The 27,201-nt window shown below is 46.7% G+C and overlaps 1 protein-coding gene across 1 annotated transcript in view; it reads left to right on the plus strand.

Moving 5' to 3' along the window:
• sli (slit guidance ligand) overlaps nt 1–27,201 on the plus strand; it is a 332,159-nt gene that overhangs the window by 187,374 nt on the left and 117,584 nt on the right. The window contains exons 6-7 of the mRNA XM_037426601.2: nt 5,953–6,024; nt 25,646–25,717. Coding sequence (XP_037282498.2) covers nt 5,953–6,024; nt 25,646–25,717 — 144 coding nt within the window. The remainder of the gene's footprint in view (nt 1–5,952; nt 6,025–25,645; nt 25,718–27,201) is intronic.

The raw sequence follows: 27,201 nt of genomic DNA on the forward strand, positions 1-27,201 counted from the left end.
CGTTTATGAAAACAGTGTAATTATTGTTTTGATGTAGTATCTAGCAGTAGCAACCATGTACTGTCATGTGCAAACGTTTGCGGCTTGCTAAAAAATAAATAATGACTAAAGTTATACGGTCATGGCATTGAAATGTTCGAGAAGCTTTAGAGTCATGTCTTTCGTGCCGCGGGAGCGTGACCCGCTGACTTCGTCACGAAGCATCAAGCTGAGCTTTACCCAAGCGAGTCGAGCTCAAGTGCTCGCCTCATTTTTTTCCCAACTCTCGTGTCATGCTTGCTCTATCTTCTGCGAACGCGGCTGTGTTCGCCGGCTTTGACTTGCTTGAAAACTGATACAGCTTTACGCGTGGAGAGCGTCCCTTGGTGTTGTCTGCATCGTTGTGGCACCATACAACATAACGATAATTCGGACCTCGGCGACGTTTCCGTGGGGCCGCTACTACCATCGTGGAAAGGCTACTTCGCACAGGGAGAGTCTTGTTTAAGCGCGCCAAGCTAACGGCACGGCGCCCAAGTTCCACGCACCGACTACAGAACGCGTTGCGCGCGGGTCACGTGTGCACGCGCTCCGGTTGTGCCCTCGCGATCTCCGACGACAGCGCAGCTCTGGCCGACTGGGTTGGTCCTACGCCACCTCCTGCCGCCGACAAGAGCTCTCGCAAGTGGTGCCCCGTCCTCGGACTACTGTGACCGTGTTTCCATCTTTCCTATCTCTCATATCTCTCTTATGTCGTCGCTCGCTGTCCTAGCGCATCTCTCTCTTTCTCTCTCTACCATTACTCTTATCTTTTCAATTCCTCCTCACCCCCATTCTTTGTGAGCTACTGTTGAGGTGTCGCACGCTGATGCAGACAATTACGGGGCTCACTTTTCTCCTCTTTCTATCTTATAACCGCAATGTATCGGCGAAACACACTGCCTCGCCTGTGAACTCTCCCGCGCCTACCCTCAAGTTTTCCGGATGTCGCCGCCAGAGCCAGGCGCGGCGTTGTCGTCGCTCCGCAAACTTCAGCTTCGGTTTCCTATAAAGCTCACTCGCGCGCTTATTTCGGGATTTGGGTGCTTTGCCGCTCTTGTGCTTTCACCGCAAGGCACAGTGGTTAAAGAGAAGACTACGGTCACTTCGCTCGCTGCCGTGGCACGTTTACGAAGGGTGCGCGCTGATTACACACGAAGTACGAAGAATCGCGACACCTGTTCGTGCTCGTCCCATCGACTAACACATAAAGTTAAGAGAGGACACTCCCATAGGCCCCTGGGGCTGATTATGTTCGCAGTGCTCCGAACGGTCGTTGGGAACCTTCGCAGCGCCTGAGATCGAAGGCCACGGAAAAGGATGTCCCTAAGGCCATTTTGTAGTGACTAGCGCGGCTGGCAGCTTTCGTTGACAACCTGCGTAGCTGAAAGCGTAATGCATCAATCGTCAGCGCTCCTTGTGCGACTAAGACAAAATAATTCATTTAGGTTCATCGGGGTCTTATTCTCACATTTTAAAATTGTGTGTACACGAAGCAAGAGGCGCTGGTAACTTTGGTAACTTACACACCAACGCGCCCGGCAAGATATACCTATAGTGCTCGCGGGGGGGGGGGGGGGGGAGCATTGAGCAAGACCGCTTTCGACGCGGTTAGTTGGGATGGTTGAAGTTTCTGCATTTGAGCTTCGGAACATTTTTAACTCTTACCTGAAGTAAGTAGAAAGATAAGCATGGCTGGCAGATATCCATTTACGTGGTATGGCGGAATCGAACGACAGCTGTTTCTCTCGCCTCCGCTGGGAAACCTTGCGAATCGATCGCGAGAGCTCATTTACGTTTCGCCAACTTGGCGACATAAGGAATTTCCTGTTTCTGTAAGGAGTGGCGTCCAGCTCCAGGCTTATAAACACTGCAACATGGAATCGTTACAGCAATACACGACTGATGCGAATATGGCCGGTTTATGCGGGGGCAGATGCGAAAAAGGTGCATTAAATGCTGCGATACGTATACGTGCACCGCAAAAGTTACGTATGCTCGGGATCTGCTAGAGTAGCTTCTATCCGTGCCGTCAAATCAAGCGTTTTATATTCAACGACGTCGAAACATACTACAGCACATGCTAAATTATGTTCACGCTGCACTGGAAGAAAAAATGCGTGCTCCAGTATGCACCAGCCCTTGCCAGTGAAAATTCCAGCGCTTCCCAGTGTGCACTATCATCACAGCGGTTAATGCAGTGCTCCTACTAGTGCGACGCATCTATTTCCCAGTGCGCCCAGTGAAGTAACAGTAAATAACAGCGTGTACCAGTGCCAAAAAACGTTCTGGCGTCACACTGGGGACGCCGTTTTTTGCAATAGGGACGCCGTAGTGGAGCGCTCTGGAAATTTCGACCGTCTGGGGTTCTGTAACGTGCACCCAAATCTGAGCACACGGGCCTACAACATTTCCGCCTCCATCGGAAATGCAGCCGCCGCAGCCGGGATTCGATCCCGCGACCTGCGGGTCAGCAGCTGAGTACCTTAGCCACTAGACCACCGTGGCGGGGCACTTTGTTCATTTTTGATATCGCAGGCACAAAGAGAGGTTCAATGCACTGCGAGACGAGAAAATACAGCTGTCATATCATAATTATAAATTACACACTAGAAATAAACATATTGGCAACAATATTAGAAGACCCACAGAAGAGTAAAACTGCAATAAACGCACACAACTACACACACAGTGCACAACACGGCACGGCAGTAGTTGCCTCATGTTGAATTCCAATGGCAGATAGTGAGCGCTGGGCCGGATTGCGAATGGAGCGCGCAGATCCGAGCGGGATTGCTCTCGCCAAATTTGCAATTGGAAAGCGCGCGTCTTGACGGGAGCTGTTGGTGAGCGGAAATCTTGCGAGGGAGCAAGAAAGGGCGCGAGGGAGTGCAAAGCGTTTTCCGGACATCCATTGGTGATTGGATGAATGGCGGCCGCACAGAATACGTCACTTGAACTTCCGGTCAAATCCGCTGATTGCGGCAGAGCTCCGCTAGAATTCTTGCTCCACGGAGCAATCCGTGATCTGCGGTTGCTCTCAATCTGCCATTGAAACACACGATTCACGCTCCCAACCAGCCATTGGAATGCGATTGCGCCGCTCAGAGCAGAAAAACTTGATCTGGATCTGCCATTTGAATTCAACATCAGCACTAGACTTCGCCATGAACACAACAAAGAAAAGAAGAATGTTGGCTACGTTTTCTTTCCCATCTTCGCACTAATTTTCTCCTGCACACTTTACATCGCTCTTTCGCAAAAAGAAAAAAAAAAACAGTCGCAAGCAGTTGCCGCAGCAAAAACAAAGCAATTGTAGGTGCCATGCAAGCTGTTAACTAGGCAGGCCCTGGCTGCGGCGGCTGCATTTCCGATGGAGGTGGAAATGGTGTAGGCCCGTGTGCTCAGATTTGGGTGCACGTTAAAGAACCCCAAATGGTCGAAATTTCCGGAACCCTCCACTACGGCGTCTCTCATAATCATATAGTGGTTTTGGGACGTTAAACCCCACATATCAATCAACTAGGCAGGAGGGTTTACTCAAAGATTACGTCCTAGCTTTAGCTAGCGAACAATTTTTTCTAGAGTCACCGCTTCTTTCTTATAGCGCCCGGAAGAGCTTTAAGCAATTTGCGAACGCCACAGACAAAGACATTAAGCATAACTGCGCTTTTCACAAAATCTCACTCATGCATTGAATTAGAATACATTTACCAGCACAAAGAAAACCTAACAAAGCAAGCGGAGACTCACTTTATTGAGCCAGGAAACGATTTGCTCGCAAACGTGCTGCGTAGCATTCCAAACAGTTGTTTCTTAGATTTTTTTTTTTCGTGTGAATTAATCCCCGTAAAATAGTACGCTAAGTGAAGAGCACAACAAAGCTCTCTGCGCCGGACAGCACAATGAGAGAAATGTTAGTTTAAGGCTTCAATGACGAATTAAATACGCACTTTACAAAATATTGATGGCGTTCGTACATAGCAACCAAGCTGAAAGGCAGACGAAACAAGCGAAGACCACGACGCACGCCGGGCTGCAGGGCACGTTATCAACGTTATCGCACATTTTTATCGCGTAATCCCGCTGTGGTCCGTACTTCTTCATTGCCTTAAATGCTCATGAGCACGGAGCGTGACAACGGCTGTGTTCCAATTCTTAGGCCGCATCGTAGACGGTCTACGCTGACAGATTAGAAGACGGTATCCCACTAATGTTGTCCGAGAAATGGAACTAAACACGTCTGGATGGCTTTTGCGCGACGAGACGCCGCCTCGCGTCCAGAAGGAAAAAAAAAACAAAATAATTAAACGTAAGTGTTAATTTTTAGCTTATTTTATGTTATAATTAAAAAAATAAATGTCACTCACATCGATCTATCCGAGTGATTCGTTGAGCCGCCATCTTGTTTGGACAGCAAAGTAGCCTGCATCGTATTTGTCTACGATGCGGTCTTCTCTGAGCTGCGTATTTTGCTGGCTACTTGGGCTGTGTTCCAATGTAGACAGTCTACGAGGACTGCTTAGAAGACAGCATCAAACCCACGCTGTCCGAGAAATAGAACACATTATAACTGCTTTCACGCGACAATGCGCCACGTCGCGTCGAGAAAAAGAACCTAAAAGAAACAAACGTAAAAGTTGTAATTTCTGGCTTGTTTCGTGTTGAAATCAAAAACAAATAAAGTTTACTCACATTGAGCGTCTTGGAAAGCGTCAGCTTGTGTGCAGACGGCCATTCTGGCGAGATTTGATCTATCTGAGCGATTCGCTGAGCCGTCATCTTGTTTAAACAGCAAAGTAGCCTGCATCTTATTTGTCTACAATGCGGTCTTCTCGAAGCTGTCTACTGTGCCGGCTACGTGAGAATTGGAATTGGACTTAAGATGGCCGCCGTCTGTTTAGCTGTCTATTTAGCCGTCTACGGTGAGTATCGGAACACAGCCCTAGGAACTGGAATCGGACTTAAGATGGCCGCCGTCCATTTAGCTGTCTATTTAGCCGTCTACGGTGAGTATTCGAACACACCCAACGTTGCCGTCGCGTCGACCCCATATGTGCTTCTCTCGGATCCGATTCATGCCAGATCCTGCTCGACAATATCGCAGCGTACAATCGCAGACGATAAAGACGGATTCAGGCCACTTTGACAGTCGCAAAAACACGTATACGTATAATGTACTAGAAAAGGTACTAGAGTAAATAACTATCTAGTACGCGTTTCCTGGAAGCAGTGAGTGATGTGTTGCCATCTTACGGCTGGCGTGAAGCTGCGTAGCTCCAGCGCTTCTGGCCCGAGTGACCACTCTTGTAATTTATATGTTACTCTATGCTCGCCCTGTGCATTCGTTCTGTGCGTCTTTCTGTTTTGAGCAGTTTGGTTTAAGCGCTTTAAGTTTCGAGCTGTGACAGTATTTTTTCGCGCTCGCCCGGCCTACACGCTCATTTTGTGCGTGCTTTTTGCTTTAGGTGGCACTGCAAGGTTGGAGTTCTTGCCGTTCTTTGCACGACACTGCAATTTGTTGCTGTAGCATTCATTCCTTCGCCCTTGTGGCGAAACAGTGCACAATGAAAGCTCAACTACATCTGCAAGGACACGTTTTACTTGCCTGTTATACAATTCCTAAAAAGTGGGATCAACCAGGTTTTTTTTTCTTTTTCTATAGTTGCCCAGGTACTGCAAAACGCCTTCGTCTTTGATGCCGATGAGCAAGCGATAAAAGAAGTTACGAACTGTTCAATCTGAAAAGTTGCCACCGTGGAAATTCCATCTTCTGTGTTGCTGAAAGGTCAATGTGTGCATGAGCCCACATAGACATGTTTCGGACCGCATAGCTACTTCCGTGTTTTGCTCCTTGACACAAACATATTTTTTTGCTTAAACAGTGATTTGATATGACGGTAGATGTTCTTATTCTGTGTCTCTTCTTTTCAGCCAGGTGGACAACAACGAGATCTCCTGCATTGACGAGTCAGCTCTGCGTGGTCTGAGAAACATGGAAATCCTGTGAGTAATTCCTCGCCTCTTCGTGGGAGCTTTTTGAATAAAAAAGCAAAGGAAGGATGGATTTCATAACCGCAGCGCGAAAAAAAGTACGCGCAGGAAGGAAGAGTGTTTCGCGTTACGTTGCCCGTGGGGCACGAACCTGCGTCTACTTTGACGCGAGTCTTCGCTTGCGCGAAATGTACTCCCAATTTGGAATCGGTTTACTAATGAAACTTTTCAAGTGACATTAATTAGCCAAATAAAGATCATTGTGATACCGTTCGCTTTAGCCAGTTCGGATAAAAACAAAGGAATAGTAACAATCGTTGGGGTTTAACCAGGGGGCGGGAACTCTCTTCACCTCCCATGTATTTGCTCTCGCATGCTGATACGCAGCGGTAGCGCCTCTTTTACCATTGGCGGTCTCGGCATTCTACTAGAAATAAATCACGAACACAAAATTTATTTCATGACGCCACTGGCGACGTCCCAAATAGAGGAAAAGGACGAAAAATTGAGAGCAGGATGGTGTTCGCGGAAGCCCTTTTTTCCCTCTTCGCATGTACAAGCGGAATGGGCTCGTGCCTTCTTTCGGATCCGCTGGCCGCTCAAATTTTGTTCGTGTGTTCTGAAGAGGCGAAAGTTAAGCTGACTGATGGCTCAGTATAAGACGAAACTGAATTGGCACAAATGAAATGAACCTTTTTATTACACGTTTTGTATATAAAAAAAGACATACACGTAGTGTGAAAATATCAATCTATAAAATCAGCTTTAGCTTACATCTGACATACGGACATAATGAGCAAATATTAAACCCAGAATATCCGAACCAATGTGAAAGTTATCTACAATCGTGAGTAGGGCATGTTGTATTTGACTCGATCACGTTCGTTATGAAGGCGCACATAGTGTTCTTTCAGAAGTTGTGTACCAAACGAGACTGAATTTCAGAGGCACGGGGAGGTTTTCGAGAAAGAACGTCGCTGGAAATAGTGTTTCGGCAAGTTGACTTGTCCTTGTCAGGGCAACGGAGTTACCGAGACGAAGAAAAGTTAACTTGTCAAAACGTTGGCCTCACCGACATTACTTGTAATAATATTTAAAAGCATTTGGGCCATCACGTGTAATTGAGTGACAGTGTCAGAAGTAAAGACTCACAAATTATCAAATGAGCAGGAAGCAGCCTATAATTACATGGCATCATTTGAACTCTATACACGTCAAAAGTAAAGAAACTAAAACTATGTAGCCGAGCCAACTCGAATTTAAGGGTTTCAATAAACGCATTTTCCCGACAGGAGCTTGGCTGCCGTCTTCACCAATTAGTCAAGCGACACTGCACTTCTGTCAGTGGCCCCGCCGCGGTGGTCTAGTGGCTAAGGTACTCGGCTGCTGACCCGCAGGGCGCGGGTTCAAATCCCGGCTGCGGCGGCTGCATTTCCGATGGAGGCGGAAATGTTGTAGGCCCGTGTGCTCAGATTTGGGTGCACGTTAAAGAACCCCAGGTGGTCTAAATTTCCGGAGCCCTCCACTACGGCGTCTCTCATAATCATATAGTGGTTTTGGGACGTTAAACCCCACATATCAATCAATCATCACTTCTGTCAGTCGTCAGTCTTGCAGAGAACTGGGTTTACTCATGTGCTCATGCAAGATCCACACCTGCTTACATAATGGGTTTAAATCTTTGGGATCACCCATCGCCTTTGGGAAACGCTGAAAAACCTTCGCGGAACTAGAAATCACCGGCTTAGCGCACCGCCGAGGCGCGGAAAACATGTGCTGCCCGATTAAGCCATCTTCGACGAATGCAGGGTTGACTTGTTCGGCGTAGCTCACTGCGGCTTCCGTTCTCTGCCCGCCACAACTTGCTGCCTTTATCTTTCCCGTAGTTGACATGCACGCCAACCGAGAAAGATAACTGAGTGCGATCTTACTTCTAACATGACTGAGCGACGGGTGAAAAGGAGAAGAGCCAAGCGCTGCGAATTCAAGTCAATCACGTCCCGCGCTTCGCCTGAATTAAAATTACCAAAATAAGGGATATAAAAAATCATATAAGCAAAACGAAGTTTTGCTTATATGATTTTTTTATTCGTAAAAACTGTAAAATCATTCGTACTGTAATTTATTCGTAAAATCAATTTTTTTATTCGTAAAAACTTGTGAAAGCCAATAAATGCGAACATTCACATCAACCTGACTTCGTTCAATGGAATCTTAGGATGCCCGGCAACCGCTACGAGCATGTTCCTTGAAACCGAAACTAGTGCCGAGTTTCCGGAACCTGGTTTAACGTCTCAAAACCACGATATAATAATGAGAGACGCCGCAGTTGAGGGCTTCTGGAAATTTCGACCACCTGGGGTTCTGAACGTGCACCTAATCTCAGTACACGGGCCTCAAGGATTTTCGCCTCCATCGGAAACGCGGTCGCCGTGGCCGGGATTCGATCCCGCGACCTTCGGGTCAGCAGCCAAGAATCATAACCATTAGACCGCCGTGACCGTCAAAGCGAAAAAAAAATAATTCTGATATCGCTAATAAAAAGTTGTGAATGATTCTGCTTGAACATCCTTGTCGGTGGCTTGCTTTAGCCTTCGCGCCCATAGTTTCCCAACAATAGATAGAAAAGAATGCGTTATTTTCAATTGAATGATTTACGAAAAGATTTCCGTGAAAACATCTGGATCCGCAGCTGATATGGATCCGTTACTGATAAGGCACGTTGTGATTTGATTAGAGAGCACAATCTTTGCACTCAGGACTCCTCAGCCGGAATTGTGTGCAGAAATAACTTAGATATGAGATTCAATGCCGCAAAGTACTCGTTTTTGTCAACTGCCACCTGCCCCAAGAAATTGGTTTTCTTAACAATGTGTTCAGCTAAGTCCGTTATTTAGGTTTAGTTAGTATTCGTCGCCGTCGGTGTTGTACAGCAAACTCTATTTCCTAGAAGCCTGCTTGTTTCGCTAATGGGCTATTGTTTCACTTTTAACCTATAGTGACATAAGGCATAATGGTTTTGCATAACGAGGCGTAGCTCTGATGATCATATCGTGGTTTTAAGACGTAAAAACCCAAATATTATTATAATTACGTCTTCCCGCCTTAGAGCTGCTCCTATTTTCCAACTGAGCAATTTAGCCATGGTCAACGCGATTTCCTGCACCGTCTGTGTAGTCAAACTGTTAGGTTTCGCGACATTCCCAAACTCGATGACATAATCACGCTGTTCTAGCACTTGCCAGCCATCTCTTCTTCTTTTCCCTTATTTGTTCATGCAGAACGTCGTTCATTTTAACCAGGCACAAATGTTATTCATCCGCTTAAGCGCTCGATTTCTGGGACTGTCAATGAACGCCATTGCAGTCTTTCACAATCTGCTAATGAGTGTTTACAACTTTCTCGGTTAGGGTCTTAGACATTACTTGTTTCAGGTTTTCAAAACGGGTTTGCCGTTGAGGCTTTTAACGGACACATTTTTTAAACACATGAATTTTCAAGAATACTTTCGTCTGGCTAGTTTTGAAAATATAAGCTGTTTTTTTTTTGCTTTCTTTTCCGCCTTCCAGATAATCTGGCAGCCGGCCGACATATTTCACGGGTTTTTGTGTGAAGATGATCGCATGGGCACCGTGATCATGGGTTTGTTACCAGTAAAATGTAACACTGTTGTAGTTACAGTTTACGTAAGCGAAAACGTCACTCTTTCACAACTGCCAAAAGTAACTATACTTGCCATTTTATTTATTCATCGTACCTTAAGGGTGTCGACAAAGGACATGACGACATGAGTGTCGCAAAAGCAGAAAAAAAAAAAGGGTCAGCAGGTTAGATTTCTCGACTTGGACGTTCTTCAACGGCAGCTATTTATCAAACGAGCAATATCGGTATCAGAAGAAGGGGCATTTCATCCTGTGGTAGTATGCAGAAAAAAAAGAACGTTAATAAGCAGTGGAATTGATTGTTACTACACTTACAGTGAAAAAGTAACGTGGTTACTTTTTCGTGCCTGTGTAAAACTAAGCAACAGATCACAAACCAAATGATAGTGTTGTATCTGAACCAGATACTGAACAGGCCATGTTTCCAAAGGGAAAAAAATTACCCCATCTCGCGCTTAATGGAACCATGTGTGTGAAGCAGCGGGTGACAACGCTTACAATGGTGCCGGCTTTGGCGCTAGCGCTCATCGCGGCGTGGCGCAGCAGAAAAACATGGGGAGGCGCAAATCACGAAGTGATGAACCGGTGTTTCCTACTGGAACCTGCCAATCGCTGCTAACTGAGCAATGAGAGCCCTACGATTCGGATGAGATACAGAAACTTGCAGTCCGCTTTTAGTTGACGCGCACGCTGCGAATTGTTGCTGAATAACTCACCGGAGAAATCTGCCATGATCACTACTTTAGAGGTGAAGAAAAAGTACCAAGCAATAAAAAAAATTAAAAATGAGTGTACACGTCTCCAGCTGGCGCAGTATTGTCCTCAGCTGTATGTAGCACGTCAGAATATTTTTTGATCCGCCGAGCATGGTAAGTAATAAAGATTGCCTAATGAACTTTTTTAATACTGACTCTAGAAAAAAAATTCAATACAAGACTTGGAGCTCTCATCCAGAAATAACAAACTGTTCAAGTTATGGTAAGATAGCAACGCTGGTTAGTTTTTTTTTTCACGGTTTGTTTTAAATGCGCGAAACTCAAAAAATAACACATGATTGCCGCCTAACGCGCGGCGCTTTGAGTGCCCTCAAAGGTAAGTTGAACGAATTAGCGAAGGCTCCCCACGCACGAAGGTCGCTTGAACAGGCTATCAGTGACTACAATGGACATTAAGCGATAGTTGGATAGTACCATTAAAAAAGAAGGGGGAGGGCGAAAGAAAGAAACGAAGACAATAAGTCTCGATGAAAAAGCGGCTGCCACGTACATTCTGATACGAGACCGGAGGCAGCATTCGGCGCACCGCAGACTTTTTTTTTTCTTTTCAGGCCAACGATAAACATGACGGTGGGGGAGAGGGTGACATTTTGATAAATAAAGGATATCAAAAGCGCCCATGGGAATATGTGGTCAGCAGTTTTTTTTTGTTGTTGTTGTTGGACACGCTTCGACAAGGGAAAGCCTTAGTCTGAAACTATGTGTTTCACTAATGAAGAACGTGCAAATATGGTTCTCGCCCCCTGCCGAGTGAACGGAAACATGAGAGAGGCGGGAAGATTATCTCGAAGATGCCACCCAGGAATTCGGGTAAATAGTTCGACATTTGTGCAAAATTACGAAACGCTCGAGAAGACAGGCACGTTCAAAGAGCAGCGTCAGCGCACAAAAATTATGACTGAGTCTCTTACAACAGACATTCTTGCTTACATGACAGCCCATCCAAACGCAAGCGTGCGCGACGTGAGTTCTGAGACATACATTTCCAGCAGTAGTGTTTGGCGCGTACTCACGAGCGGAGGACTTCACCCACGCCATGTCCACCAGCATCAACAGCTGGAAGACAGAGATTTGCAAAGCCTTCTTAACTTCTGCAACTGAATACTCATACAGTAGGAAAGTAATCCCGGCTTCCTGAAAAACAAAATGTGGTCCGATGAAGTTCGCTTCTCGCGCAATGGCCAAGTCATTGTTCACAGTAGTCATTATTGGAGCGCTACAAATTTTCACTGGCTGTTGTAGTCACAACACCATGGCAGGTGCAGTGGTCTTTCAGTGTTTGGTGCGGCATTCACGGCGGCAAAATTATTGGCCCGAACTTTTTCGACGGAAGACTCGCTGCAGAACGCTACATGAGCGAAATACTGAATGGCACATTGAATGAGCTCCGCCGCGGTGGTCTAGTGGCTAAGGTACTCGGCTGCTGACCCGCAGGGCGCGGGTTCGAATCCCGGCTGCGGCGGCTGCATTTCCGATGGAGGCGGAAATGTAGGCCCGTGTGCTCAGATTTGGGTGCACGTTAAAGAACCCCAGGTGGTCTAAATTTCCGGAGCTCTCCACTACGACGTCTCTCATAATCATATAGTGGTTTTGGGACGTTAAACCCCACATATCAATCAAATCACATTGAATGACTTCACCTGCAACCTCCCTCTAGCACAGCTTGAGAATATTTGGTTCCAGCAAGACGGAGCTCCTCCGCACAGCTGCGCGCGGACTCGAACGTGGCTTCATCGAGAATTTCTCGAGAAATGGATCGGCCGTCGTAGACCTGAAGAGTGGCCCGCAAGATCCCCAGATTTGACTCCGCTAGATTTCTTTCTATGGGTATACATTAAAGACCACGTCTACACCGAAGCGACGACAACGCCCGCAAGACTGAAGTATAAAATAGCAGATGCGTGCCGCTCTATTACTCCACGAATGCTACGAAACGCGACAGAAAATGTGCTGACTCGATGTAGATTGTGTATAGGGGCTGATGGAGGGCTGCTTGAGCACGCTATGTAACTGTGCATGAAGTCTCAGCAAAAGCGCTTTGGGCTTTGCAATTAAGCTGATCTCTTTCGAACACCTACCTTTCCTACTATTTAAGAGTTAGCTATTAGAGCACAGAACACTTTTTATATTCGTTCTGTTAATATATACGCATTGCGCTCTAACAGATGGGTACTAAACACGAATTTGAAAATGGAGACAAGGTACGAGCAATAAACTTTTGAATCCACAGCCAATCGTGCCATATTCTTTGCAAGTATCCAGTAGATCAATCGCACGTAATTGATGCAGATATGACAAAAAAACTTCTGGAGTAATTACCATTGAAGTTTTTATATTCTTGCTTTATCAAAATGTCACCCTCTCCTCCACCATCATGTTTACCGTTGGCCCGTTAAGAAAAAAAAAAACGTCTGTGCTGCGCCGAATGCTGCCTCCGGTCTCGTATCGCAATGCACGTACGTGGCAGCTGCTTTTTCGTCGAAGCGTTTATTGTCTTCGTTTCTTTGTTTTGCCCCCCCCCCCCCCATTTTTTAAATGGTACCATCCAACCATTGCTTAGTGTTCATCGTAGTCACCGATAGCCTGTTCAAGCGACCTTCGTGCGTGAAAAGCTTTCGCTAATTCGTTCAACTTACATTTGAGGGCATTCAAAGCGCCGCGCATTAGGCGGTAATCGCGTGTTTTTTAAATTTCGCGCACTTCAAACAAACCCTGGAAAAAATTAATCAGCGTGTTCATCTTACCGTAAATTGATATTTTTTTATTTCTGGATAAGAGCTACAAGTCTTGTATTCAATTGCTTTCTCTAGTGGCAGTATTTTAAAAGTTCATTAAGCAATCTTTGTAAATTACCGAGCTTGGCGGATCAAAAAATATATTCTGACGTGCTACATACAGCTAAGAACAATACTGCACTAGCTGGAAACGCGTAGCACTCATTTTTAATTTTTTATTGCTTGGTGCTTTTTAGCTGAAACATCCTATTTACGGGGCGGCCAGTAAACATCCTATTTACGGGGCTGTGCAGCGTGATCAGTCGGTTTTTCCAATCAAGAAACTCGCTAGCAGACGCTGCCTGCGTCGCCGTTGCGAGGCGAAAGAGAGGGTGCGTAGGAGATGAGAGGGGGGCGCATGCGCAGTAAGGGTGGTGACGCCGCACACCGGATCGAACTCGACCATAAGATTGATTGATTGATATGTGGGGTTTAACGTCCCAAAACCACTATATGATTATGAGAGTTGCCGTAGTGGAGGGCTCCGGAAATTTCGACCACCTGGGGTTCTTTAACGTGCACCCAAATCTGAGCACACGGGCCTACATTTCCGCCTTCGACCATAAGATGCTTAATCTAAAGTGCGTTTGTTGCCCGAAGCTTGCGGGCCATAGCAGATACGTCACGAGTCAGACGACAGCGCTTTGCTCGTTCCCATTCGAACACTCGTGTGCACTAACGGTGCCCTCATTATCGGGTGCACTTTTCCTCTGCTTTCATTGTGACTCTATTGAAGTTCACGCGTGCTCTGACAGCCGATCAGTTGGTCGACGATTCCGGACTGCACGATCCTGGTCGCGTCGGGAAGTGTCTATCAGAGACGTCGGCGCTGAAGGCGATACACTGTATAGGCAAAGTAGGCTCCGGCTGGACGTCGCTCCATAGCCACACGGAAAAACCGTCGTTCAGCATGGCGCTTTCGGCAAGCATTTCTTTTCGTGGCGCCCCCACTCGAATCATCCTGAAGAGGACATGCTCTGACTCACCGCCGCTGGCATCCGCCTGTCCCTGTAGTAGCGTGCTCTGAGAACGTCGTTTGCACGAACACGCGCAGACGACACCGTCTGTCTCAAGTGTTTCTTCCTCACTCTACGTTGACCCAACAAGTTGGCTGGTAGCGTGCGGCTGACAAAAAGTGCACCTCGTGTATTGAAGACGCATTTTCAGACCAATGTGATAATATGCTTGGCGTTAGAGCGTTCGGTGCCAAGATAATGAAACAAAAGGCCACTCGGCGTTACTAAGCTGTGTTGGCTATGCTGTTTTCTGTTGCGCTCGCGGGCTCTTGTGCTTCGGTGATGTAAGTGAACAGAGAGCAAGCACTTCACTCCGTTTCAAGATTTTCGCAATCGGACCGACTTTGCAAAGCCGGCGCCAGTGCGGATCGTGCGATGAGTAAATTGCTATCCGCGTGCGTTGGGTGCACTATGGGCGTCAAATACCGCGTGGTGTGACGCGCGTGTTTTGCTTTTGCCGATTTTTGGTGAAGTAGCGGCCGCCGTCTCCTACTGTCCATTTGCCCATTGGCGTGGCCCACTGGCTGCCAAACAAGTTTTGCCGCACGGCGGGCGCGAGCTCTTCGCTCCGGTCACGATTGGCAGTTCTCCGTCCGAGTGGACGTGTGGCGGAGTTTCGCAAGAGCCGAAATCACTGACCGGTTCTCCGAAGCTTTCCGCTGGAGGGAATCCACCGATGAACAGGGGTCGTTAGGTCCCATTAGGCTCGTCCCAAAAGAAACGGCTTTTGTAGCGCCGTAGTTGCGTGCAGCGTTGCTAAGGCCCGGAACACCAGCGGATCCACACGGGTGCTCGTGAAATCGCGTTATCTCGGGGTCGACGAATTGCGGCAGGAGATATGGGTCTCACTTTTCAATACGCAAACTGAAAACAGGTTCGTGCATAAGGCCGCCGCTTCGAGGCTTGCGCATCGCGGCGCGTCTTTCAACGTCTCGGAATGGCGCCGCTCTTGTTCGATAGCAAGCGTCACGACGCACAGCCACCGTGCTTCATCTGCACCAAACTCGGGAGGCGCTGCTGTTTGGATGGAAAGGGAGATTACGCGATGACAGGGTGATGACCACTTAGGCACCGCGGTAACTTGACCGCCTCGCCTCCTCTGTGCCGTGAAAAGGGTCGCCCAGCGAGGATGCCCGTTTCGTCGTCGTGCCTTTCGCGATCGTGATTGTAGCGCATTCCATGTTGGTAGGCCAACGGCGTCTTATCTCTTTATGAAGAGCACTCTTGGGCATCACTGCGCGCTGTTTTGAATTTGGTGGGTTTTTTTTTTTCGCTTGATTCAATGTTGACCCGCGAAGCTGGGTGCAGGTCATTGGCGTTATGTACATTTCCTAAATGCGGGTATAGCGTGCTCCTTCAACGCTTTTCGTTGCGATCTGTCGCAACGTGGCAGCTCAGAAATTATGGCGGCTTCAGTGTTGGCCCCAGAGCTAGTCGTTCAGTAGAGTTTGGATGATTATCTTTTTAATCACGACAGTCAATGCACCGCCGCTGCTCTCGGAGTCTTGATACGTGACGTAAACCGCAGGGGGTGCCACTTGTGTTCTCGCGCGCGAGCATCGTCGTCTGACCGCAACCAAAGCTCTCGGCAACAAGTGTTATGCTTTTTTTTTTTTTTTGAGAAATCGGGTTAGGGATATGCAGCGCCGCCATAAGTCAGGCCGTCATGCCGGATGGCTGACTGGCCACAGCGGCGCGCTCGCTGGCGCCGCCTTGCGGAAAGCTCAGTCAATACCTCCTATAGCTACAATTTCTTCGCAACGCGTTCAAAAGAGGAAGCGAGCTTTGTGATAAGAAGGAGGCGAGCTTTGTGATAAAGAATAACTCACAGCAGGGTCCCTTTACACCCCCTTCGAACGGAATTTAGCGTTGGTGAGAATGTACGGATTCACTTATTTCGTAGCTATAACGACTGTGTAAAATGGCTTCGCTTGCCTTCAAGTAGCTATGAACGAACAACTTGGCCTAGTTTTTGAGATCGCTTTTCATATCAAACTTCCCATAGGCCTAACTAGAAGGTGGTGTAAATAAATCGGCAACATAAAAATTTGCGCTTTAGTGCGTGGTTCATATTTCTTTACTTTTATCATTACTGAATAAAAGTATAATAATAGTATTGCTGCGCGCGGGGACACAGGCGAAAATTCGTTTTTTTTTGTTTTCACACTTCTCAGTGCGTCAGTCACCCTCCACTAGGTGACGCCACTATTCCAGTTTGAGCACATAACCACTATCCCGCTAAACTACAACGCACTGTCCGCAACGAATGCTTGCGGTACGGTAACGCTACTTACTGTGCCATAACCTCTACGATCTCGCTAAAGCTAAACTCTGCCTATTAGAGCTTTAATGCACTGCGCCGCTGGCAGACGTGACGTTTACACTGTTAGGGTCTTTTATCAAGTTACGAAAATATGATGCACAAATACTTGCTGATTCTACGCTATGGTACAAATGCATCCTTATTCTTTTAAATACGAAGCACTTTTTCACAAACTGCAACGAGTTTCATCCTATCTATCTATCTATCTATCTATCTATCTATCTATCTATCTATCTATCTATCTATCTATCTATCTATCTATCTATCTATCTATCTATCTATCTATCCATCCATCCATCCATCCATCCATCCATCCATCCATCCATCCATCCATCCATCCATCCATCCATCCATCCATCCATCCATCCATCCATCCATCCATCCATCCATCCATCCATCCATCCATCCATCCATCTATCTATCTATCTATCTATCTATCTATCTATCTATCTATCTATCTATCTATCTATCTATCTATCTATCTATCTATCTATCTATCTATCTATCTATCTATCTATCTATCTATCTATCTATCTATCTATCTATCTATCTATCTATCTAGCGAGCTAGCTAGCTAAGTAGCTAGCGAGCCACCTATGGTATTTCTGCTAAAATTAGTGTGGCATAACATGACTGTATGACGAGCATAAGGTGACTAGTTATAACATAAAAATTATGGCATTCATGTCATGATGCGCTCGCGGTCGTTTCGCTAGCTTCACATACACCAAATTTCTTAATACGGGACGTGAATGGACGGTGCAGGTATAGAACTGGTGCGAACATGATAATCACGATATGCGTGTCATGTAAAACATGACTACATATGCCACGCTCATGGTGCACTCGCGGTCGTTTCGAGGGCTTCACATACAGCAAATTTGGTATGACGTGACGTGAATGGATGACTCAGGTATTCGTGATTGGTGCAAACATGATAATCATGACATGCGTGTCATGTGAAACTTGAATACATGCTACGCTCATAGTGCGCTCGCTGCCATCTCGCTAGCTCCACAGGTATCACGTGACGTGAATGGGTGACGAGCGCAAGTGCCAGGCGCAAACATGAATCATGACATGGAAGCTGTGTACGGCGCAATTTACGCCCATCTCGTAACGTTGTGCTGATTTTTGTGTGACAATTCAACCCTCCTAATTGGTGCTTCGCATATCATCGATTCCCACTCTACGTGGGATCTACCAATTTATTTCTTTGCTTTTAGCGGTAATCTATAGTCCATGATTTTGCTGTTGCCGAAGTTGTTTGATTGCGGGTTCTTATAATGGCGATGTTTTATGTCATTTTATAATTTTGACTGTTGTGTAATTTTAACCATGCGTGAGGTTGTAACTATTTTGAATAAATAAATAAATAAATAAATAAATATAAAATAAATAAATAAATAAATACGTTCAGGCAGTACGGTAGCGCTCGTCCTTTTGAGTGACAGTGTGTCCGCCGGATGACAGGTTCCTCGTTGACAATGCGTAGGCTGACAGGCAACAACGAGGCGTGTCGTGTTGTTGGGCTGCCTCCACTAGTGTAAGATCAACGACCGCGAAGCGAGGAATGGCAAAGTAACACCGTGTTTCCATGGCTTGCTGAAATACCCCATTGCATTTGTTTTTCTTACGAGAATGCGGTAAATACACGGTGAGTGCTCCACCGCTTCGAGCTTTCTTGTTCAGAACTTTCCACTGTAAAGCACGCTACATCTGATGAAGGAAGACCGGGATCGAACAAGCATCCTTGCAAGTTGATTGACCGCGGCGCGTGCAGTCAGCATTCACAATATGGCTTACAAAAAGGTCGTGTTGGCAAGCCGTGAATTAATCGCTTTCTCCCGACGCACGCTTGTTGGATGAAGTTCCGCAGCCTCACCTGGCTTCATGTCAGTCTGGGCGTAGCGTGGCCGAACTTTGCGAGAAAAAAAAATGGCCCCGTATCTGCATGTAATCTGCATATGTCGTCTAAAGACGATAGTCTTGCGTGTGGAGAGAGTGAACATATAATTTGATGTTCTGCGCAAGAAAATCGGTGAATGGTATTCCGGAGGCGCTGCCTTAGAGTGCCTCGAGCGTGCAGCGGAGGCGAACGAGCGCATCGAGGCACGTCACACGTGAGACATGCGTGCCGCCTGGCAGTGATTTTGCAAAATGAAGTGCGTGTGTCTGAGACGGGTGTGCGCGCCCATCTCAGAGGTGATAAGGCGAGCAACGCAAGGCGACGGGTAGGTGCCACCACCATCGCGTCGCAGCAAAGCGTTGGAAACGCTCAACTTTTCGTGCAAGCGTTGGATGGTCAGCGCAGCGTGATAAGCGCTACGGTCCTTAAAATTACTTATGTATGCATTTTCTAGTAAAAGATGCACATGCAGAATATATGCGTGTTGTTATGGTGCCACAGACATGCGAAATAATTCATTTTTAATTGGCAATTGCACAAGTATGAACGCTTGATCTTGAGCAACATTGGTGGGCGCTGCGGATGGGGTCGGCCGTTTCAAGTACCGGTGCCGTTAAGAGTAGACAAACAGACAAACGTACAGACAGACAGACATACCGAAGTTTTTGCGTCGAAGGTCCCCAAAAAAGACTATCGTCTTTAGACATTTGACAACATGACAAGAGAGGTTAGTGGGGCGTCACATGCCTTGGTTCTTAATGGCTGTTTATGGGGTTTCGGTCATTGTCGGCTACTGAGCGCGTAGTCTGTCTCGCGGGTGGGCTCGAGGAGTGCTTGCTGGATTTTTGGCCACGGCAGCCGCATTATCTAGCCAGGATGGCCATCTAAAAGACGAATGAGCTTGAATTTAGGCACACGTTGAACCGCGCGTGGTGAAAATTAATACCGAGTTTTCGTAGATGACGTGCCTCGCAATCATACCGTGGCATTATAAAGCCACAGCGATGTTACAAACAGTAAAAGCAGCTTTATAATCTGCTGCACAAAAGATTACGTTTTAGACCTTCATGCTGTCCCCGTCCTACAGTGCGAGTTTTTCGCACTGATCGTCTGAGCAGTTTGTCAGCGTCTTCAAAACTTCCTGTCGGAAAACAGAGCGGTCATCGTGAGCCAGCGCAGGCATCTTTGCCTTCGTTTCTTGCCTTCTGGGAAGACTGAGGACGAGGGGGATGGGGGGGGGGACATAACGTTCCCTAGACGTTATACAGACCACGTTAACACTGAATTTGCAACTGAAGGTAATAACGCATTAATCGTTTTCTCGAATTTGCGTCAGTTGTGAGAATATGCATCTTGATGCGTACGATCTGTCCCATACGATGATTGAAGCTGCTGCTTGATTTGCAAGGAAAGTTTTTTTTTTTTTTAAATCCAAGTTCCGAGCTTTGCGTGAGGGACCGTTAGTGACAAAGTCTTGCCGAGCACCTGCCTAGCTGAATGAGACAATGAAATCGGGAGCCTCTGCTGAATAGGCAGGTTCAAAGTTAAGACAAAGATTCAATTACATTACAAACTGCCGGGCCGAGAAATCCGTTTGCCGTGTCAGTTTTAGCGTGTTGTATTCCTACATTTTGAATCGCGCGCTGCTCTGTTTTTGGCATCTAGGCATAGACTTCACGTAAGTGAACTCATCATTGCCGTAATGTTAATGGCACATATACTTCTGTCGTCCTATTGAATCACTCGCTCACCAATGCGTCTGCAAAGCGAACGGAATGTAGACAGAGATGAAGTGGATGAATGAAAAAAAAAAAAAAGCCGGGATGGGAGGGGGGAGGCGTCACGTGGCGGTGTTTGGGTGTGATGCCTGTGAGCGGCACCCATTGTGACGGGAATAGCCCGCCGGCACGTGCTCAACTGTGCACGACGACGACCCTGCATAGCGGCGCCGCACAGGGCGACGCCTTTGTGTTGCCGTCGCTGACGCGCTCCCGTCAGCTGACGGTAGGGCAAAAAGACACAGATAGTAAATATAATACAATTCACCAAGAGCGAAGCTATGCTGAGTGCTTGCAATGATTATCAGTGCCTACCGGTTTGTGAAGCATGGATGTGATTAGTGGCGTCAAACATAACGCGGGTGAGTAAAGGACTGTAAACGAAACGTAAGGGGGACTTGAAGCACCCCTTGCTTTTGGCGCGCGCACACACACACACACAGAGATCGGTAAAAGAAGAACGCAGAAGAACGGTAAAAGCGCACACTCAGAAGAATGGTAAAAGCGCGCTAAAAACGAGGACACGAGAAGGCACACACACACACACACGCACGCACGCACACACACACACACACACACACACACACACACACACACACACACACACACACACACACACACACACACACACACACACACACACACACACACACACACACACACACGGAGAGAGAGAGAGAGAGCCAAATCTAGTAAAAGCATAGAAATATAATCTCGAGGTGAGTGGTCGAGGCAGCAGAGGAAAAAGCACGGATCCCATGCGCCACCTTGGATTTCGCTATTTCAGGAGAATATATACGATATGTAGATGGTCTATTGGAATGCTGGGAACGACGTAGCCATGTGTAGTGCGTGTTTCATTTTTGTGTTCTTTTTTAATGCGAAGCATTTCTTAGGGAACTTCGGCGAGTTTGATCGTATCTATCCATCCTTCTATTTATTCATCCAATCAATACGTACTATCTATCCAATGAATACGTATCGAATTCAATACTTACCATTTCGCTATTGTAGACACCATACATATTGACTAGAGGTCTTGGCAGGTTTCGCGACTAGAATAACAAGAAAGTGGGTGCTTTCACCAGAGCTACAGCTCCGGATTTGCATGAAAGCATTCAGAACTCTGACAACTACTGAGCCCTGATGTCCTTTATTTAGGACACGCAGATTGTCCATTCCTGCGGGTGACGTGTTAATCTTAGGGAATATCCGCTTTGTGAGTAGGTAGTTTAACACCTTAGTAACAACACGAAAAAATGTAAGAGCTCTCATTATAATAGTTAGTGCAAACGGCAGTTGCGGCGAGGGTCGTCTTTTTCACCCTCCTCCATCTTGCTTTCCTCTTTGCCGATTTCCGAAGAAGACGATTACGAAAAAGCTACTGCCTATGTTTTCGCAGTTGTGTTGAGAATACCTCAGAGAACTCTTTGAATTTATGAGTTAATTCTGTCACAATTGGCAGCAAAATTTCTTCGTGTCTTTTTTATAGTACACCAGGGCCGAAAAGTTTAGTTAAGGGCCCTGCGTGTTGCAGGAGTCAGATCCTTTCACAGTATGCACTGTTCTACAGCGAACAGATTGGACGGGATCGTGTCTCAGAGTAAGTATAGGGAATTCACGCGCAACGACACCTTCAGAGGGGAAACGTAAAAATGGCGTCGCAGTTGTCTGGACATTGTGTGCGCCGCGTTGCGATACACCAGGCTTGTATTCTCCGAAGTACTGAATATCTATGTATATGAGTGTGGAGCGAAGCCAGGCGCTGCTTCCTTTTTAACAGGTCGTGCTCAATCGCGTCTCAGAAATAGGAACTCTTCGTTTGAACAGTTGAGCGTGCCGTGCCGACCACTCGCGACGACGGAGAGACTGCAGGTAGCTTGCCGACTATGCGCGTTTTTAGATGTAGGGAGGCTTTATTTCGATGACCGATTGAATATCTTGACGGCTGAATAAGTAGGTGACCACTACCAGAGCACTTCATATATGACACGTAGGTGTATTCCAGATGGCCAGAGAATTGAGGTACGTTACATGGCACGTCTGCAGACTACTTTATCGCCGCTGCTGGACGCCACTCCTAGGTCTGTGCCAGCCGTTGGAGGCGCGACTCGCGTAATTCTACATGGAGCTGGCTTGTCCTGCGGGGCACTGGATGATCTCGCAGTAATCACGAACATGCAGGCATTTATTTACATTTAGGTTGTTCGTGGTTAGCTAGCGTACGCTTAGTCGCGCGTGGCCGACGCGGCACGAACGCCTAGCTGCGTGGATTTCTACTTTAGCGGCTTGAGTCTGAGCGATGCGGATTGTCGTTGGTATTGTGCACAGAACTCTCACAGTGACGGAAAGTGTGCACCCCACTGTGTGGCGGGTCCGAACTTCTGCGACTGCATTTAGTTTTCCTTCTTCTGAGACACGATCGAGTCCGATGTGTTAATTGTAGAATGGTGCATAGTGCGCAAGAAATGGCTCCGCTATAGAAAGGGCAACAGCTATAGCTGCTGTTGAATATAGCCGAGCTGTTTATCGATTTAGTTGATGCGGAGCACAAGCTCATATCGATGCAGCGGCGACAGCCTGGACGGTGTTCCTTCCTATTCCTTTTTGCGCTGTTGTTAGTATAATGAACCGCTAACTTGCCTAAAGATTTGCACACTCAAGCGCAGAATGAGTATCTCTCCCGTTCCAGAAAGTCGAGCCGTATTTGTCTCCTAGCGTGCGACGAGTGGCTTCACTGCACAACCACTGAACGTAATGGTGGACCGCGGGAGCACCTATGCGCAACTCTGCTGCGGTAGGGGGCGTATACAGTAATTCTAGATAAGGCCTGCTGCCGTCGAGATCGAGCAGAGTGAGCTCCTATCAGCCAGCAGACGAGACCGTGTAATGTAGATTGCTCCCTGCGTCATCTGCTAACCGCGGCGTGTTCGCATGTGCGCGAAAGTCGTGCGCGTGCTGAGACGGCAAGTTATTCAGTTGTCTAAGAGCAGTATCTAATGCTTGTACGTGTATCCCTTCACTATATACACAAGCATTTCGCCATCCAAGATAGGTGGCGGCAGTCGAGCTTTCCAGTGTGACTACAACGCCAGCTCACATAGCTTAGCGGGTAAAACAAGCATAATTGAGCCGTGCCCGAATAAATGCGAACATGATGCACGCGTCTCCCCCCCCCCCCCCCCCGGCATAATTGGGAGTACTGTGGCGGGGCTAGAAGAGGGCACGCGCCAAACAGCAAATGGCAGCGACCATGGGACGGCCACTGAGAGCGACGTATAGCGCCCTCTGGTCAGTGGCCTGTGCTTGTGAATAACTGAGTGCATGCGAATGACGTTATGGCGCCAGGTCTCCGTCCATCCGCCAAAATCATTTCAATGCCACTTTTTCGTTCGAATACATCGTTTGTCGCCAACCTACACGAAAGAAATACTAAATGTGAGCGTGCGGAATTCTAGCGACGCCATGCCGTGAAGTTCTGGCGCTTAGAAATCCTTGTGATACCGCAAATCATGAACTATATATCGTGTCTGCAAAGACTACTTGGCGGCAACGAAATTATGGCAGCTTCCCACTTTTCTTTCTTTCTTTCTTTCTTTCTTTCTTTCTTTCTTTCTTTCTTTCTTTCTTTCTTTCTTTCTTTCTTTCTTTCTTTCTTTATTTCTTTCTTTCTTTCTTTTTTTCTTTCTTTCTTTCTGTTTCTTTTATCTCTTTCTGTGTCTGTTTCGTTCTTTCTAAGGCTTTCCCTATCTATGTCTCCCCTTTTCTACCTTTTCCCCTTTTCTTTCTCTTTCTGTGTGTTCTTTATCTCTTTTTGGGTCTGTTTAATGCTTTCCTTGTCTCTGTCTCCCTTTTCTACCTTTGTTTTGTTTCCCTCTTTTTTCCTTTGTTATTTATTTATTTTTGTGTCTGTTTTATTTATTGCTACTGCTTTCCATACCTTTGTCTCCCTCTTTCTACTTTTGTTTCCCTCTTTCATTTTTTTCTGCCTTGCTCTTTATTTTGTCTATCTCTTCGTGCCTGTTTCTTTCTCTTTCTATGTCTTCCTCGGTCTGGCTGTCTCTCTGCTGTCTGTCTTTGTTTCTCGCCTATTTTTGGGCGCATCATAGTGATTGCTGCTTTTGGAAACCTATAATGTCTCTTGATATTCAGTGGCCTTGTGGAACCGAGCGCTCACAGGCGTAGGCACATTGTTCTTTTTTTATTTCCTCAGCTAACGAAGTGGTGTTACCGAAGTGATTGTCAGCGGTGTTTCAAGCTGCATTCACGTCTTGCCATGCTCACGGTGCTGAATATACGTTGTTTTGGTGAGGACGCTTGTGAGGTACGATCGACGAGATAAAGTGAAAAGGCCACGCCCATAAATTCCATCGTGGCAGCGGATACCACGTTGTAAAAAAACCCGCCAATCTCGCATTCTTTCTACTGCCAGTTCGCTAGCTTATTTCGTTTAGCTTATTGGCGTGAGCAAACAATGAAACAAAAAAAGGTAACACTCGCCATTGGCTACTAACTGGCTATTTAGCGAAACAAACGTGTTGCCTGTTTTAGTTGATGGATGGATGGATGGATGGATGGATGGATGGATGGATGGATGGATGGATGGATGGATGGATGGATGGATGGGTGGATGGATGGATGGATGGATGGACGGACGGACGGACGGACGGACGGACGGACGGACGGACGGACGGACGGACGGACGGATGGATGGATGGATGGATGGATGGATGGATGGATGGATGGATGGATGGATGGGTGGATGGATGGATGGATGGACGGACGGACGGACGGACGGACGGACGGACGGACGGACGGATGGATGGATGGATGGATGGATGGATGGATGGATGGATGGATGGATGGATGGATGGATGGATGGATATGGCTGTACCCTTTAGATCGGGCGGTGCCTAGCGCCACCAAGCCGCAATACTTAATGAACCAAAAACTAGATTTATTTTTTTTAAGTGAGTTCGAGGATTCGTACTTTGCAGTGAAGGGTTTAATTTTCACTCGTGCCTTGACTTTAGCCACCAATCAGATAACCTCCTTCTAGTTACGTCTACCCGCTTAAAATCTATTTTGCCCTCCCGGTCCCTAAACCCCAGTGCTTTGAAAAACTCTGCACCATCATCCTGAACTATAGGATGATTATGCCTTTCAGACGCCACCTATGTAGAACTGTTTGTGAATGTGTCTAATCGATATAACGTTATGTGATGGCACTCAGCGTTTCATTGCAAAAAAGTAATATCATATTTTCATTGTGCGTTCTCTAGTAACCCATCTTACCCATTAATATTATATATATATATAATATAATATAAGTTAAAAGGTTTCTCATCGTACGATGTTTTGCTATCGATAAACATGTACTTCGTTCTCGTTTCAGGACGCTTAACCGGAACAACCTAACGACGTTGGGGAAGGATTTGTTCGAGAATATGAAGAAACTGCGTGTTGTGTAAGTGGTTTTATTTTTATTTTCTTTGGGGTGGGGTACTTTGCATAACATGCGAAGAATAGTTGAGTCAGATAAAATCTTTCAGTAGGACGTTCTTGCGTTTTCGTACTCTGAGCGAGGTTGAAACTGCGTGCAAAAATGAGGACTGGTGGAAGGCGGATGTCTCGACCGCTCGTTTTGTGAGCCCTCGGTTTTAGTCGTGCATGTTTACTAAAAAAAGTTGTCAGCAATGCCATGCAAATCAGGTGTCGTATTGCCTCTGCCAACTCGAAGCCAGTCGTTTGATTTTTTTAGAAGGGGAGAAGCTTAGCTCTGTTTCCACTGAAGCACATTACATGCCCGTCTTCTGTTGATCCACGAGCAAAGGATGACGTAAGAGCTTGAAGAGTTATGTTGCTCCTTTATTGTGATAGCGATTATATGGACACTTTAGGCTGGGTTTTGCCACCGTCGGCGTCCGCCGTCATTCACCGTTTATATGTACGCATCTACGTATATGAAAATGGAAGAACAAAAAACATAATCCACAAGAAGACTCCGGCGCGCGGAATCGAACGTAGGACTTCTTTCTTGTGAAGGCGTGGCGTTAGCCACTGAGCCACGAAGGAGCACCTCCTTCAACGTTGAAGGGGCAAGCTATTTATGTCTACCACTTACCGCTGGCGATGCCCATCTCGGCGAAACTATCGTGTTTTCAGCATTACCGGCGAGATGGTGCAATGATGGCGCGTCGCCAAATCGTCACCACACGGCGACGCGGGCTCATGCGTTGATCTCCCAAGTGAACATAGCCCCGCAGAGGGTAGGAGGGGTAAACGCTTACGCACCCGCGCGCTTATCTCACGGTGGGGAGAATATTACGCATTGGGCTTTCACCCGAACGATATTGTTGTAGTCACCGGGCGCACAATGGTTACTGCACTTGCTCCGCAGTCTCCGTTTGCAAAAAAGGCGCGCTTTTCAGGCACAGCGAAGCAACAATTGAGACACTCATTCACGTTCATCTGTACCTGTGAGTACGTTTCGTGCGTCATTGGTGCGTGAGAAACGCGGGGCTCGTTTCGATCTTCTTGCCATTCTTCGCGTGACGTTCCAATTTGTTATTATCGCATTCATTTCTTCGTTTTTGCGGCAAAGCTGTGACTTTTTTTACTATGTATAATGTCGTTACACAGAAATGCGTTCTATAACAACTTGTTCTGCAGCAATAATATGGGCAATAAAGAACGCACACGGAAAAGGACATGTGTCCTTTCAGAGGCTTCATTTTAGTCATTCCACGACAAACACAAATATACGATTACAAAATCTTGCTGATTGAAGAAGTTCAAAACAGTGCCGAGCAAAAAAACGTTTGCCAACGTGCAAGCCTTCCGAGTTTTGCGGAATGTTGCATGTCTGAAAAATTATTGAGAGTATTGTTTGTAGTTTAGATGCTGAATTTGGTTTACTGATTGAGCAAAAGGTGTTTGTTTTAAGGTGTT

This window comes from Rhipicephalus microplus, chromosome X (genome assembly GCF_043290135.1).
Source record: "Rhipicephalus microplus isolate Deutch F79 chromosome X, USDA_Rmic, whole genome shotgun sequence".
Classification (NCBI taxonomy): Eukaryota; Metazoa; Arthropoda; class Arachnida; order Ixodida; family Ixodidae; genus Rhipicephalus; species Rhipicephalus microplus.